The sequence below is a fragment of the Pipra filicauda genome, unplaced genomic scaffold (assembly GCF_003945595.2).
Source record: "Pipra filicauda isolate LSUMZ 115617 unplaced genomic scaffold, ASM394559v2 scaffold192_size1418226_pilon, whole genome shotgun sequence".
NCBI classification, from domain to species: Eukaryota; Metazoa; Chordata; class Aves; order Passeriformes; family Pipridae; genus Pipra; species Pipra filicauda.
In genome coordinates, this window is record NW_024104301.1 from 649167 (window position 1) to 666154 (window position 16988).

The 16988-nt window shown below is 43.5% G+C and overlaps 1 protein-coding gene across 5 annotated transcripts in view; it reads right to left on the bottom strand.

Moving 5' to 3' along the window:
- Positions 1–16988, bottom strand: part of LOC113997697 (MLX interacting protein) — a 49620-nt gene that overhangs the window by 21647 nt on the left and 10985 nt on the right. For all 5 annotated transcript variants that reach the window (XR_005563193.1, XR_005563192.1, XR_005563195.1 and 2 more), the window contains exons 2-8: positions 4999–5105; positions 4604–4689; positions 3263–3352; positions 2957–2998; positions 1684–1855; positions 684–773; positions 3–94 (exon numbers count right to left, since the gene is read on the bottom strand). Coding sequence is in view for 1 of the 5 variants with exons in the window: in XM_027739762.2 (XP_027595563.1) it covers positions 3–94; positions 684–773; positions 1684–1855; positions 2957–2998; positions 3263–3352; positions 4604–4689; positions 4999–5105 (679 nt within the window). In the remaining 4 variants the exon portion in view is untranslated. The remainder of the gene's footprint in view (positions 1–2; positions 95–683; positions 774–1683; positions 1856–2956; positions 2999–3262; positions 3353–4603; positions 4690–4998; positions 5106–16988) is intronic.

Sequence of the window (16988 nt, forward strand, 5' to 3'; positions counted from 1 at the left end):
ACCTGGGAGGAGTGGCTGCTGCTGTCTGTTGTGGCTGAGCTGACAGCAGACACAGAAGGGAAATAATTATTGGAGCGACTGGGCGTGAATAATTCTGAAATATAAAAGGTCCCCTATTAATTTTCTACTTTTCATACTCAAGTTACAGCATTGCTAAATCTTAAAATTCACAGGAATATTAGTATTCTTTAGCAAATAATGAAACCATGCCCTTTTTGCTTCATACAACTGCTGTTGATTAAGCAATGAATTGTTGTTTTCCAGAGGAACTGATCTCTTCAGGGCAGACTTCAGCCTCCAGGTAGGCTGGGACAACACAAAAATCAGTCCCCTGTTTAAGGTTCACCTACATTCAGACAGCCAAGAGCTGATCCCCAATGCAGTCCCACAAAGCTCAGTTATGTGATGCAGGCTGCATGCAGGGCCAGAAAACAGATGTGACTTTTGACTTCCATGGAGATCCATAACCATCAAAGTTGATGGCAGCAGTTTAATGTCATGTGAAATTTCCTCAACACTACCATAAAATGTTCGAAGGCAAACAAAATGTTAAATCTCTTCATCACTAAGAAGTGTTAAATGGGAAAACCTTAGACATCTGCAACATAATTTATTCTTGTTTGAAAAACCAGTTCACCAATCACCAATTTTAAAGAAATTAATTGACTATTTATTATTCTTACCCTGAAAAGGCTCAAAAGTATCCATAAAATCAAAGTTTGGCTGGAGAGGAATAAGCCCTGGTTGAATCATGTCAGCATTTCCTAAGTGTCCTGCAAAATTCAGGAGACAGATTAGATTAGCTTCCCATCACTCACACAATAACAGCAGCAGGAATAAAGCATTTGGCTAAAACATGAACAGACTCCACATCCAGGCTTGGCCAAGATATTACAGAAAAACTGCTGCTGAAATGAACTGAGCATCTGCTTCTCTTCAGAACTACAGTACAGTTTGGAAATCAAAACCACTGGGGAATGAAACTTTCAGCTACTAAAATGGAAGAGGTGAGACACGAAGGCTCTCACTAACAACTGGGGATTGCCAAGTCTGGATGTCTCCTGCTCCCAAATCTGTCCTGCCCCTGCTGCACAACACAAACTTGCTGGGAAGCACAACCTGAACCACCAGAGCACAGTATTTTAAAGTAAATCACTGTGCAGTTCATTTGCCTTGAGTACAATTCCTGTAAACCACAGTTGCTCTGGAGTTGCTCAGACATCCCTGCAGCAAGGATGGTGCACAGTGTCCCATCAGACAGAACTCTATAGCTCTTGGAACTGTTTTTCACAGATGGGACCAGCACTTGTTCTAAGGGACAAAATCAAATTAAAATACACAGGTGCTCCCTCAAAAACACACCCACAACTATGCTGAGATAAATAACAATGCCTTCATCACTGACAAAGGCAAATACTGCTCATTACAGATTTATTATTCACAGTAACATTAGAAGGCAAAGCTGGGAGCAGCACACAAGAAGCTAAGACAGAAGTTAAATCTGGATGAATAACTGGGATTCCATAACCTATGAAGCATAAGACAGCTACAGTCTCTGACCTCTTTTTCTCTGTATCAGCAATATAAGATAGATATCTTAGGTAAGACTGCAAGAGCTGCACAGCAACAAACCAGACTTTTCATAGAAGTTCTCACTGCAACACAGCTATAGCCAAGAAATACCTATGTCCCTGGAATTTGGCCAGGAAACCAGCTGATGTGAAGACAGTGTGGAGAAGAGTGTGTCGGTGAACTCGGACATGAGCATGTCTGCATCCAAGAGGCTGCCTTCCTCCATAGGGACTGGGGTTTCTCTGCCATACCTTCTTTTTTGCCAGAGAACCACATCATCATCCTGCCAAAGGAAAGGAAGAGAAGTCAGGCTGCTGCCCAGACGCCGCCACCGCAGCCTGGTGCAGATCTATAAAATCAGTCCTCATTTTTCACATTTTTAGGGAAAGAAGTTCTCTTTGAGGAGCCATCAAATGGACTGAAACAGATCAGTGGTGCTTCTTATACACCAACAACTTCAGCTCACTGGTTTGAGCAACAACAGAAGACTTCTGCAGAATAAATACCATGACACGCCGGGAGAGGTTTTTGCCCAAAAACCAGATGTTGACTAGAAGGACATAAGACAAAACAACTTCATCCACACCCTCTTGTTTGATTCATTACACATGTATTTTTGCACCTACAGCTTAACAACCCCTTGTTCGAATAAAAATTAAAAATAACACAAACAGCAAGAATGCAAAGCAAACAACTCCTGTTTGGGGAGAAGTATCTGGAACTCTGAAATGCAGTGAAGTGTAATTGTACTCTGACTTTGCACAAGGTGTGCTGATATTTAGCCCATAGAAAATACAACATAATGTGACTTGGCTTATCCATCCCTCACTAAAGGCTGAGCTAAACTGCATTGCCTTGAAAAACAGAAAACAGAACAGTGTTTCTGATCATCAGTTTATATGCCCAAAGCAGCTTTGGTGGGCTTGAGGGGACATACTAAAAGGTGATACCACTGTTCCTTTAAAAAGTCCGTCTTTTTTTAGGATCCTGGCACAATATCTGCCTGAGTTGGACACAGCAGGAAGATCTGCAACATGTAGCTCACACATCCTCACAAATCCAGTTACACAAGCAGGGCAGCAGCGCCAGTTACAACTCAGTAACAAGATGGAATCACGTGCCAGCCCTCAAAGAGGTTCATCTCTCTGGGCATACAACACTGATTCTCATTTCTTCTGTCACAGCACTTTACATTCAACCTCTCCTCCATCCAATTTAAGCTACTAACCTTACATATCTCTCTAAGGCACAGAACATGAAGGTGTCTAACCTTAATTGAGGCTTAAGCAAGATGCTTGTCTTAGATTTTAATCAAAGCAAGCTACTGCATGTTACAGCTTTGTTATCTACTGTGGGTTCTACGAGCACAAATGCCATTACCTACCCTGACCAAACTTGAAAGATCTTCATCTTTATGTTTCTGTAGCTGCAAAAGGAGGAAAAAAAAGAGATGGTAAAGTCAGAATAGGGTCTGTATGTGCCAGCAGAAGACCTGATTTTGCAAAACTTTTAAGACCCAATCATGCACAATCAGTCCTAGCACAATAATTTTTAGTTAAGTGGAACTAATCAGATGAGCATGTCTGTACCAGCTTATCATCTGGTTTAAGTGCTCCTGCATGCTAGAAAAAGTGACAGAAAAACTCAAAAAGCAACAACATACTGATCAAGCTCAAGTGAACCAACAGACCCTTTTCTTGAAGTATGTTCTCCACTTGTGGTATTCCCTGATGACTATTTCAATTCTTCGTTTCCAGTATTTCCCTTCTGTTGCAATGGCCTGAGAATACAAACACATACCACAAATTACACGGAATTACACAAGGCCTGAATATTCAACATGTTTCCAAGCAAATATTCAGGCATAAAAAATGCAAAAGAAAGCATGCTAATTCTGTTTGAGCTCATGTATCAGCAGCCCACGCTGCCCCAGAGTTCAGCTATCACAGAGTAAATCTGACAGTACCAACTTCATCTTTCCCACAGAAACCAAACACGAGATGATGTCTAGCTGCACTGTCAGCATCTCCCACAGCAGCTGAACCACAGCCAATAGTTAAGAAATGGCAAAAAAAAAAAAAAATTAAAATTAATTTTCTGAAAATAACATGTGAAGCACAGAATATCCTGTGAATGCCATAAGGTTACATGCAGAGACACACACATAAGCAAAAGCTGCTACAAACGACACAAAGCAATATAAATTTGATGTCCAGTTCAGGGAGGAGTGTGACCTTGCAGGCCACATACTAATGGCAACAAAAGGATAAGACGGGGGGTCTTCGATGTGTCACAGAGAGCAGTGTATAAACTGGGGAGAGCAGACTAATGAGAGCCTTAACTTTGTGTCCGAGGGTCACTTTCAACACAAACGTCAACACTGTTCTTTTGAAAACCTGAGACAGTTCCACAAACTCATCTGGAACTCCTTTGAGCTACAAATTATTCTGGAGTTATGCAGTACAGAGAGAGTCACATATTGCCACATCAAGGGCCTCACTGGTTTTCTGCAAGGTGCCAGAGGGCAGATGTTAGTGTTCATTTATGTTTACAAGAGTACAAAAATGAAAGAACACAAACTCATATTTGCTCTTTCTGTGAAGTTACCCTGACACAGAAAAAGAAATTGCTTTTTGTCTTGAAACCACATCTCACCAGTTACATCAAATACAGAAAACTCTCACAGGGTCACACAGATTCAGTCCTGAAAACAGCTGTCACTCTGATTTCACACCAACTTTCAGCCAGAAGACAGCTTTGGCTGTCAAAATCTTAACTAATCAAACTGCACTTCTTTGATTTACAATTCATTAAACTGGAACAGTAACATAAGTCACACAGATAACAAATGTCCTTCTGATTGCACCCTGATCACCTTAATGTGATAAACCTACAAAACCAGGTTCAGTCTGCTTGTAATGGTTCCTTCTAAATAGAAACAGATTTGCTCTGCTGCCCTCATTTCTAGCAGACCAGGAAATCAGGTTATGAAGCCCAGAGGTGAGTGGTCTGTCCCTCAGGTGTCACACACCTCTGGCCGGCGATGCTCATCCACATCCACGGAGCCGTCCAGCGGAGTCACGAAGTGGCACACGGGGTTCTTGCGTTTCTCCAGGTCTGAAACAAGAACCAAAGTGTGAGTGCTCAGCACCTGAAGGATCTGCCCCCTCTGTAACTGCAGCGGCAACACGTGAAAAGGAGTCTGGCCAGGGCTCCTTCCCAACAACAGGAGACAGGGAGCTCTCGGTCTGTGCTCAGAGCACTCAGTACATCCTCTGGGACCTCTCTAGAAAGGCCCTGATCCAATGGCTCTCCCTCTGAGACATCAGCCTTGAGCACATTTCTGAGCTTGTTGCCAGACAATCATTTCCACCCTCCTGTTCCATTTGTCTCAGGGAAGCTGTGACACACGAGCACGGTACTTACACTGCATGTACCAGGCCCTCCAGATGGCGTTATTGAGACGGATTTTATCTCTCCACTGAAGTTTCAATCCCTTAAAATTTTTCCATTTTGGTGAAACCAACCTTCCACTGAAACAAAACAGACAACAAATCATTCTACTTTCAGTTTTTCTCTCCTTTCAAGACAACGTGTCTCCCTAAAACTGCCAAACTGTCAGTAGAAAAAAATTACAACGAGTCACACTTGGCCAGTGACAACATTTGCCATGTGCTGTCCACGGCTCACTGAGCCAGGAGACAGAGATTCATCCAGTTTTCAAGACTCCTTCATGTTCTCATCCACGAGAACTAAGAACTCAGAACTAAGAACTGTCACAACTGGTCTCACAAGTATCTTCAGCAGGAATGAAATTCATTTCACCCACTCTTTTCTTCTTGCCTTTATCCCACCTTTCCAAATCCCCACCTATGAGTTTCCATCGACTGAGAACAAGGTTACACAAAATTAAGCCCAAAACCTGGCCTAGAGGTTTTTGAATGTTTGGTCACATACAGTTGTGGCTTGGACTTTCTGAAGTTCATTTCTACAGTTCCACTCAGTTTTCCAGGCTGGTAACACTGGAAAGGAAGAATGAAATGCCAGTTCTGGCCCAAGAAAAAACAAACCCCAAGAATTCTACAATGCTGGCAAACACAGCTGGGCACAAAGGATCACCAACAGGCTAGAAATAGTAAGTTTTTTTCCAAAGCAAGGCAAGGCTGGAAAGAGAAATGGCTTATGTATGAATGATCTTGGGAGGTAGAAGGGAGATGGAAGGAAAAAAGGAAGAAGTAACAGGGATTCCAGTAAGCACTGTACAAACACAAACCACCCAGCCCTCAAAACACACCTCTATGAATCATTAATCCATATGACTGACAGAGCAGAGGAAGTAGGAAATATTCATAGCACAGTAAACTTAAAGCCAGAGACTAAAGCACAGGAATTGTGCCTATTCCAGGTTCTCCCTGTTGTTTTTTGTGGTTTTAACTGCACATCTTCCAAGGCAAAGGAAACAGGTTCATCTTGGCACAGCACGAGCATCAGGTCAAGAGGTTATGGACATCTGTAGTAAAATATACCCAAAGGAGTGACAGGAACAGTCACCTCCAAACATTTTGCCCTCTCAGGAGAGACCACGGAGCCCCTGGGCAGTGGGGAGTGGTTTCTGCCAGGAACTGCAGTGGCACTGCAGGGATGTACCAGAGCATCCATTGCCCCAGCACAGGCAATCTGCCACCACACACTCAGTGCACATCAACTCAGGGATGAATTATTTATCCTTAAAAGCCCCTGTTTTACACATAAGCTCTAAAAATCACTGTGCAAATAGGAAGTACATCCTACAGAACTGCCAGGAACTTCCCTTGGCTCTCCCGAGGCCAGGCAGAGGCAGGGCTGGGGCTGGAGAACTGATGATTCCCTGTGTCCTATTTGATCTGGGAAACCTCCCGACAGCAGCTCTTTTTAAAGAAAACTTTTAATAAAACTTGTAATACTACAAACAAGTAAAAAGTCTTCACAGCCTAAACAAAAGCAGCTAGAATGCCAGAGCTGCCAATAGCAGGATATTAAAATAACACTTTCTTCAAGTATTTGGCTCACCATTTCTTTCCTCCCTTGCAAACACCACAACTGCTCTGGCCCCCAACCCTGACAGTAACAGAACAGTAAATGCCAGACTTCAGCCAAGTGACAGGTAAAGAAAACCAACTCTGCTCTTTTAATTTGACTACTAAGTAAAATGCCAGTTGTAGCAACAGGTTGTAGAAATGCACCATCCAGTGAGTTGTTGCCTGACAGTAAAAACTTAAAACACGTCTCCCCAAACCCTATTTCCAAGTTTCAAGACTTTTAGTTTATAAAGATCCTCAAATTAAGTATTAGTCTCACTGTTCTCCAGCTGCTGTGTCAGGGCAGAGAGCAGATCTCCACCTGTTTAACACTTCCCCCATCACCTTCAGTGTTCGCTGCACACCTTGTCTTATCTTTCCTTCTAAATCCAGACTAAAGCACATCTTTTCCTAGTTTTCCTCTGTACATTAACAGTTTGGAGACAGCAGATTAACTGATGATGCATCACCAACACTGACAAAGTGCCCACATGCCTTTGACTAAGAAATCTGTCAACTTAATGTTCATCTCCTCGTAGCTCTGTGTGACTCGACAGTTTGCCAAAGCAACAAAACTCTAATAATCTGCACCCAGAATAGCAAGAGCAAATGCTTTTCTATAAAAAGACTAAAAGGAACTGTAATCAAGTCTCATACACTCCTTGCATCTTCAAAGAGCTAATTAAAACTGGAATTAAAACACAAATAGTTTAAAATATTTTCTATTACATTCTTACAAAATGCTAAACAAAAGTAGTGCATCAAAAGAAGGAAGTGATTAAGAACCTATTCTTAAAATAATTATTATTTTTAGTTCCCAAGGGAGCAAAACACAAGTCCAGCTTGAGGTCATAAGTGAAACGACTTCAGCCTCAGTGGAGAGGAATCAGCATGAAGCTGACAACAATGTTTAGACACTATTCCAAATTCCAAAGTCAATGGAAAGTCAATTACTTTGTACAACACTGTGACTGAGAGCAGCCGCTTAACTGAAACCAGCCTTCAGCAAAATAACAAGGAAAAACCCAAACAACTGGAGAGCCCCTCTGGCTGCTGCTCCTGCCTGCTCGGTAAGAACACACCAACTCCTGCAAGAAATGCAGAGCAACCTGCCCAACACCAGCGTGGTCACCATGTACCTGGGAGTGTCAATCAGCACACATGTGCTCCTGCCTCTCTCTACCAGGGCTGCTGCAGCTCTGCAGAGGTGCTGCTTCCAAGGAGGGCAGCAGGAGAACATCCCAAGGGAGAACTGGAGCCACCAGTGCCCGGCACAAGCCAGGACAGCTGCATGGCTGTGGCATGTGGCCAGTGGCATGGCCTGGGGATGCCGGTGCTGCACAGAGGGTGCCCAGGCAGAGGAGCACCCAGGGAACCAGGCTCTGGTTGCTGCTGCCAGAGGCACAGCTGATGCAAACAATGCTGGGGGAATAGGTGACTTTCCTATTTTCCTCACTGTCACACACACATCACATCAAAGCAGCTGAAAACCATCTGGTGGATAATGTGCAGTGCATTCCAGCAGCTCAGCTCAGTCTCCCATGAAGAAACCTCCTCCTCTCCTCCTCCTCCTGCTGAGACCAAATGTCCTCAAGTGATTTGATCCCAGCAAACCAGCTAAAAAGGCTTCAGCTGAAGAGTCAACAGAGCTGGAATTCCCCCTGGACACAGTGGCCCCAACGTGCTTCAGAGAGTCACAGGGCTGCCAGCAGAGAAGCTGCAGACACCCGAGGCTGCCACTTCCATGTGCTGGAGCTTTGACCTGTGAGTCCTGGATACAATCAGGAGAGTTGGAGTCCCTTCCCAAGTTTTGTTACATACATTTTCCCAGCTCAGGAACTACCTGAGCCAACGGATACAAGCGGGCAGACAGATAATGCAGCTGTCACAGTAACACAACCCTCTCCAGTTTTAAAACTCCAGGTTAAATAGCTGTGTTTTAAAAACAATTACAAACCTTCCAATATCACAGCATTTGCAGCAAAGTACAATAAACAGACGTCCATTGTGAGAGTGTGACCTGATTCCCTTCAACATGTTTTATTTTTTCCTTCAATCAACTGAAATGTAATTAGGAGAAGGTTTGTATTCTAATAGTACAAAACAGATTTTACCCTGGCAATATCCATCTACATGCAAAATTTTGCCTCTGAGAACCTCATCATTTTGTTCTATATTAATAAACCCAGCTAATGAATGACCTTGCAGGATATTTTAGCTGTGGTTTTGACTCAGCAGGGACAAGGCAGATGGGTGACCTTCTTTCTTAACAGGTACAGGGCACACGAGATGCCACTCACAGCTGTTAAACTGACTTCAAATTTAAACCAGTAGCTCTTATAGCACTGAAAAAACATTTAATTAATAACCCCAATGAAAAACTCTTCTGACTTCTGCAGAAGCACGATCAAGCTCTGATATGAGATGACTCACGGCAGAAGAATCCCTTGTTCTCCTCCCTTAATCAGATGGACTTCAGTCAGTATAAAACCATATGACACGAGCACCCTCCAGATTTGGGCAGAAAGGGACATTTATTTGTGTGCAAACCCAGGAGAATTTTGGTTTTTTTTCATTCCTAATCAGCCTTAAGAAACACCAGCGTTTAAAGAAACCAATTTCGACAAAGAACACTGAAGGGGCAGACAAGGAGATGTTAAAATATTAAGATAAATTCTACCCAAACCAAGCCAACCTCAAAAGGCTGGTCTGGTCAGCTTATATACTCTCCACTTAACAGGTGGTTTGAATACATATTGATTAAATGGAAGCTATAGGTATAGTATGGTAGAACTTAGGGGTTTCATACAGCTCAAATGCTTCATTAAGCTGTTTCTGGTTCCACTTGCCATTCCCCATATTTTATCTCCCTCAGAAACTCTCACAACAGCACCACAGCCTCTACATTTAAATCCCCTTCTAACAGAAGGCAACAGGGAAGACTTTGCTGTAAACACCAGCCTGAAAAATCCCCTTTTCCCATTCAGAAAAATTTAAGTTCATTCTCCACACCATGACATGTAAATGTTGCTGAGCAGGACTTTCAGCTGGCAAGTGATGTTGGGATTGTAGCAAACTAAATGCTGCACAAAGTAAGAGCTCTTTAAAATACCCTGAAAGGGATGAAATGCAGGATTTTGTGCTTAAAAATAAGGAAACATTGAATTACACGTCTGTGGCTACAAAGTGTGAGTGACAGCACTGGAAGTGGGACGTGGATTTTTTTGATGCACCACTGTACTCTGCACATAAAATCCTCATTTCCAGCCTCTCATCTTTCACGTGTCGTGACTGCAGGAACAAGGAAAATCTACAGTTGGCTCTCCAGCTCAGGAGGTGGTATTTCTCCTTTTGCACTCAGGGAGCACCTGGCCAAGATCTCTACATGGAATTTAAACACAAACCTCCCAGCGCTGTTGTTTAGATTCCACAGGCCTGTCCCTGCTGCCCAAATATGTATTCCCAGCAAGCACAGCACATACCCTGAAAAGCAGCTACTGCAGACCTGCAGGAATCACTTCTCCTACAGACCACTGGGGTCTGGTGTACTATGGTTATAAACAAATTATTTTGTTTTCCAAGCTGAATTTTGTAAATTCAGTTTACGGAAACAAGCTACAGAAATGTGTTATATTTTCCTGTTTAGGTAACAGATTCCCACTGCCCTTATGCTGAAACACCTCTTTTTTGCCTTGTTAACCCCTGGTCAAAACCCACTGCCCTCTGTGCCTCCCCCCAGTTCCTTCCTGTACATGGTCATGCAATTTTTTAAGTAGTGTAAGGATTTTCCTTTTATTACAGGTAATGGTAATGAGGTTCTTAATTTAAGCAACAGAAAGAGAATCTGATTTGATACTACAGTAGCTAAATAGATTAGCTTTTTCAGCAACACAGAAAAGGAACTTTTTGGCTTCTCCCCAGCATTTTTTTTTTCAAAGGCGTGGTTTTAGTTTGTTTTTTAATCTCTGATCTGTTTTGTTAGGGAGTTGGGCCTGTCAGCTCAGCTCTCCAAGAGCCAAAACTAACAGTATTTCCCCAAACAAAGGTTCATTCAGAGAATCAGATTATATGCATTGTGTGCTGGAGCAAAGAGGCAGGGGAGAGAAACCAAAACATTTCTACACAAAGTGGATGTGTAGGACTGGCGAGGAGGCCACACTGGAGCATCTTCCTATTTGTACCTACACAGTTAATCCCAGCTGCAGCCCAAGGATACTTAATCCCAGACAGTGCTCATTTTAAAAGCAAGATTTAGGGCAGGTCATTTGCTTGGTTACCTGGTTCATCCTCCTTACCTGAAATCCTCCCTCCAGGGATGGGCAAGGGGAAGGATGTCCTATTGCCCACACTCCACAAAGGAGAGGAGGGAGCTCTGTGCTGAAGTTACAGCAAACATTTTAAAACAACCAAACCGTCCCCACCGCTTGATTAATCTCCTTTTAAAAATAACACTTCAATCTTGAAGACAGAGACACTGGAAGAGACAAGCATTTTTCCTCTATCATGAGCGTTATATATTAAAAAAGTGCTAGAAAAACAAAAACAGAAATCAAAGTCAGCCACCGGCAAATGGGAATTGCAACACCTGCCAAGGAACATGTTATCTCAGCTGATTTCACGTAGGCAGGCTCAGGTATGCACCTCCTGAGATGGAACAGCAAAGGGGAAGGTCATTGTATACCACAAGCAAATATTCCTGCCCCAAACGCACCATAAACCTTCATTTATTTATATTGTTACTTCAAGTAGTTTTGAATTTAAGTTTGGAACTTTAAATTAATTTGCATAAATGAAGGTTCACAGTGCCTGGGCTCTTGCTCTGATAACCTCGTCTATGCTGGACTCACAAGTGGCCAAGGAGATGTTGTGGCACACAAGTGCTCCCGTGGCAGCAGACCTGTGCTTTGCCAAGGAAACATCCTGCAGCCTCCTCAGGCTGAAGCAAGAGGTGAAAAACTCCTGTTTTGAGAGTGTTATTACATCTCCCCCGACAGCTTTTCATACCACCACCACTGAGTCAATCAAGGAAAGGAGTCTCGTGCTCCTGTTCAAGCCAAACACAACAGGGCCAAGGCCTGCTGTGTGCAAAGGAGCTGGGAAGGACTCTGAGAAATGCCTGCACCAGATGCAGGTTTCGTACGAGTTATGAAAGGGTGAAAAGAGCACAGGGCAAAAGGAAACATAAAGAACAGTACAAATATCAAGGAGACTTGGAGGATATAGTGTTCTTTAGCCAGTGGTTATTTAAAGGTTCAGAATATTTAGATAGTTTCTCATTTCCAGTCAGAAATCAAAGGATATTTCTAGACATGTTCCTGCTTTTCAGACATTTGTCCAGCATTGACTCACTTTACTACAGAACTGAAACAGCAAGAGAAGAGGAAAAGTTTCATAAGAAACGCCACTCATATGTCAGTCAAAAGGCTGAGAAATGGGCCTCACCATCACCTCTGTCACTGCTGGCCCTCCCCAAAATCTCCCCCGATCCCTGCTGGGCTTAAGTTTCGTAGAGGGACCAAGGTTGAAGGTCCTGATTTTTGACAGTTGAGGGGTGTGACATTTTCTAAAGTGATAATATTTATAAAGTTACAAAGAACTGCCAGAAACATCATTATGAAAACAGATCCTGACACACAGGACTAAAACAGTGCCATTTTTAGAGCAGCTTCAATATAAAGGGAAGTGATTCCTACTCACTTATCTCACAGTGTCTTGAAATTTTCCACTTCTTCCTAAAACTTGCTTTCTACCACTGGTTTTTCATCAGCCTTCTCAGAATCACAATATTCACTACATCATACAGATGATCAGGAACTCCACCTTCCTTCTCATTTGAAAGGATGGCTGTTGGCAAGGTCCCTCTTGTACAGAGAGCTGCATGTTAGAATCTTTTTGAACATTAAGATCTCAGCCTAGATTAATGAACCGATCGAGATGTGATGATCTGGGACTTACATTATGGTTCAAAGATTTTTTGCACACAGAGCTTCTGAAAACCCAAACAAACCCTATCAGTGTGACAGATCAGCACAGCTCTCTGAGCAGCACACACAGCACCGGAGCCCAGAGCTGTTTACCGGGAGGGAGAAACTCGAAACCAGCTCTATCCACAGAGGATAGTGTAACACTCTCTGAACGACATTACAAGCCTATAAATATACTGCAAGACTTCAGGGATCTTATTCTGAAAGCGCTTTAAGGGTTTGCAAAAGCAGAGATGCTCCCCCAGCTCTCCCCTTGTGACACAAAGCTTTCATACCAGCTGTCTGCAGCCAGCTCCCTGCAGCTTGAAAAACACCAGGCTTGTTCCCAAATCCAGTTATTACAGACTCAAGACTTCAACAACACATACAGTTTATTCAAAGTTTACATAAAAGCTGAACCAGAAACTACATAAGAGACAGAAGCAGGCTAAAGGAACCGATGTGTTACTACTACAGCTACTGAAAGATCAATCAAAATCTCATAGAAAGGTAATGCAGGCAGAAAACTCCTTCCAGAGTTAACGTGCAACAGCCTACAATGTGGAAAGGGAGTTTAGGAAAAAATAAAAGCACTTCTAAAAGGTCATGCATGCCTCCCAGGAAAAGTCTCTACTTAGAGCTTTGTTGGATCTATGTGCAAAGAAATGCTTTGGCAATGCCTTCACCAAAACCAGCCCTTCAATTCGAGGTGAACATCCCAGGGAGCTGTGAAGTGGCAGTTCCTGCCATGGGAGCAGCCACATCTGAAATGCAGCAGTGAAAGTCCCTGGGATTTGCTATTCCAACAACACGGCCTCCAAGAAAGGGGAAACATTCAGAGAACATGCAGTGGAAAACAAACCTTCCCCTCTGGGTCACCAGCTCAAATGGGAGCTGTAAGGTTTGCAGCAGCGCAGGAAAGGCTGTGAGTGACCCTCCCCTGGTTAACTGGGACCCGGGGCTGGCAGGGGAGCATTAATGCTCGTGCCACTCAGTGCTCAGCACACTCTTCCCAGATGGCTCTTGTTCCCCGTTAGGACTGGAGGGCCAAGGGCGATGCCTGGTTCCCACATACAGATGGAAAGAAGACCAGCCCTGTCCTTAGGGAAGTGTCTCCAGCCCTGCTGAACTGTTGAATCTGTTACTTTATAATGATGGTGGTTATGGGCACCATGCACAGGGCTCTGACAATACTTAACCTCACTATATGTGGGGAGTGTCAGAGAAGGACCTTGATTTTATTGCATTATACCCTTATAAAGTCATTCCTTTGCTCACAGTGACTCCCATGATTAAATATTTAGCAGCAAAATCGTTTAGAAATTCTCAAGCCATCCCCCTGTGCAGCAGCTAAAAGACACAGCTGGACTGATGCAGCTCCATTCCTTACCAAGGACACACTTCCAAATGGACCAAGATGGTTTGTGTCCCAAAGCAAGTGATGACTTTACCAGTAAAACATGTAACAATATCAGCACTTTCCTGAATCTTACTACAAACAAGTCACTCAATGACCCTCACACAAGTCTCTTCAAACCACGTTTTTCCCCTGTTCCAAAATTACAAGAAAGCAGCCTCAATCTTCACTCTGTAGAGTCCTTTAGAAAGGTCACAATGAAGGTAAATAACACTTTTTACATGTTTATTGCTATAGAAAGAAGCAACCCTTCTAAACTTCCAAAGATCTGTCTCCCCATTTCCCAAGGCCTGCTCGATCCACCCAGCCCATAATCACCACATGCCAAGCTCAGACACCAAGCCTACTAATGTGCTAATAAAAACTGCTAATAAAAGTTTTAGGCTTCTTAAGCTCTGCTAAGATTTTTACTGGAGATTTGAGGGTTCTACTTGTACGACTGGATACTGAAAACAGATGGGATCCATGCTGGGTTCCTAAACAACAGCCTTCACCCCCCAAAAGTTTATTAGAAAAAGTAATGAATTGGCTTTTATTGCACAATTCTGTGCATCCATTTGCAGTCTCCAAGCTGAGCCATGTTCTTCAATAACATTTGCTGATTTGATGAAGCAAATGAGTGAAATCTAATGAGGTTGCCCAAGAAGGGTTAACTGTGTCACACAGCAAGAGACAGACCAGAACTCAGGAATGCCTCTGGTTCCCATGCAGTTTGATTAGAGATTACCCCTCCTCACAGGAGGAATGACTCAGATCACAGTGTCATTCCAGTCACAAACATATTGGCTCTCTGCTTTCACAACACCACAGAATATCCAGGATATTCAGGCAGATGGTGAGGGAGGGCAGCAGCACCAAACAGGGCTGATATAACAGAGCAGCAACACACACTGGCTTGACAGCTTCCAGAGACCAAATGCTGCCTGGAATTTTTTCACAGCTGATACCAAAACACTGCCCAGTTCGCTCGAGCACTTGGCACCAGACCTGTCCTGCTTCAGCAAGAGCTGTAAGAACACCTCTCCAGGTTGGCCACAGGTCCAGCTTTCCCAGTACTGTCCCCAGCACTGGACACGAGCAGGTGTTTGGGGAGGAGTCAGAAGAGGACGAGCACGTTCCTGTGACTCTGCTGCCAGTTCCCAACAACCAGCCCCCCTCAACTGTAAAGGAAAATTATATTAACAAGTACATTAACTCTCTCCCTAACAGTGACTGGAATAGCTTACATAGTTGCCTTTTTTGCTGTGTTTATAGACACTTTTTTCCCCCCTATATCTGTGTGAGTTCAATACGTCTACTGATTTAGTAGGTGTGTGCGTTGGAAAGGGAGGGAGAATGACATTTTTAGTAGGGAACAGCCACTGTGGTGACCACTGCGATGACTCAGATGCCCCAGCTTTTGGATAGATTGGTTTGGATTCTCAGCTATTTCACAACCTCTGCTTTCTATATTTTCGACAGGTTTTAGGTGTCAAGCGTGGTTGCTGATTACCTGAAGTGAATACAGATTCCTCCTTGAGGATATCTGTACTCCTGATCAAGTCAGTTCTCCCATCCCAACATTAAGTTAATTTGAAATAAGCTGACAACATGCAAAGAACTACTCTGGCTCTGCAGCAGATCTCAACATTTCACAACCATATCCAAATCCTTTGACTTAGTCCTTCCTTTCTAAAAGTTTCATATCCTCAAACCCAGAAAAGTCATTTTTGTATGTGTTTCCAGGTCACAAACTTGTTCCCCTCTCTACAACCCCTCCACTCAATTTTCTTTCCCAAAGGCTGTGTTATAAAGAGCAAAAGCAAGTAGTTCATTCCCTTTCACTGTTTCTTGCATTCCCACATCTGGCACACCACCACCACGTTTTGTATCCAAGTTCACTCAACCTCCATCCCCAGGGACAGATGTTTACCAAGCAAACAGAGAGCTGGAGTGAGCTGTGCAGATACCACTCTGCAGCACTTCAGAGAGCGAAACAGTTTCACCTTCTTTGGACACGGTACAGAACAAGCTAACGGGAGCAGCAGGACATGGAACCAGCCCTTCATGTGCTGCTAACAGACAAGCAAATTTCAGAGCCCATTCCTGAATCCACAACACAGCTTAGCAGGACCAGGACTTCACTGGTTGAATACCAGGAGTTCTCCTGATGCACAGCTGTCACTGTAATTATTATTAACAGAGCTTGACTTGCCATGGGGAAGCTTACTCAGACTACAGCTCCCATATAAACATGCAGAAATTCATCAGGATGCGCAGAGACCAACCATCCTAGAACATATCAAATGACAATATTCTTTGCTCTGGGAAACGTGGCAGCAGATAATAGCTATATGCAGTGATTGGTAGATCAGGAATGCAGTAAGATCTTCCCTGGCCTCCTCCTGTTTGGCACTTCTTCTCTAACAGCTGCCAGACCTACAAGTCCAGGTATTTCCTTTTTAACTTTTTAAATAGGTTCTTCTTTTTTACCTGCATGACTTTCCTTTCTTACCTTGCTCATCACTTCTGCCTCCAACACACTGCAAAGTAAAGGCTTTCAATAATTAGCACAGGCTACATCCAGGGTCACCCCACAGCACCAAAAGCAAAAGTCTGCATGATAAAAAGATAATCAAGAGCAGTCACAGGCTTCAAAGAAGAATCACAAAGACCTGAGAAGCTCTTCCACAATTCCTGCTCCATTTGGTCTCTGTCCCTTTGGGAATGGTGTCAACAGTGAGGACGAACAGTGAACAGATTTTACAGCAGCCTAAAATCTGGATGCAAGATGCAGCAAGTAGAATTTAGCAGAGCAACCTGTGATGGCTCTCACAGCGTATTCACACGACCATAACTAAATGCAGTGGGCCCAAGTTATTTTTAGGACTATTGTGAAACCCCAGTGTCACTTCATTCCAGCTGCTCCAAAGATACAGCAGCACCACCACACAGCCTGGGCTCTGTCTCATCACTCCTGGCTGCATGGAGTGAGTCTCA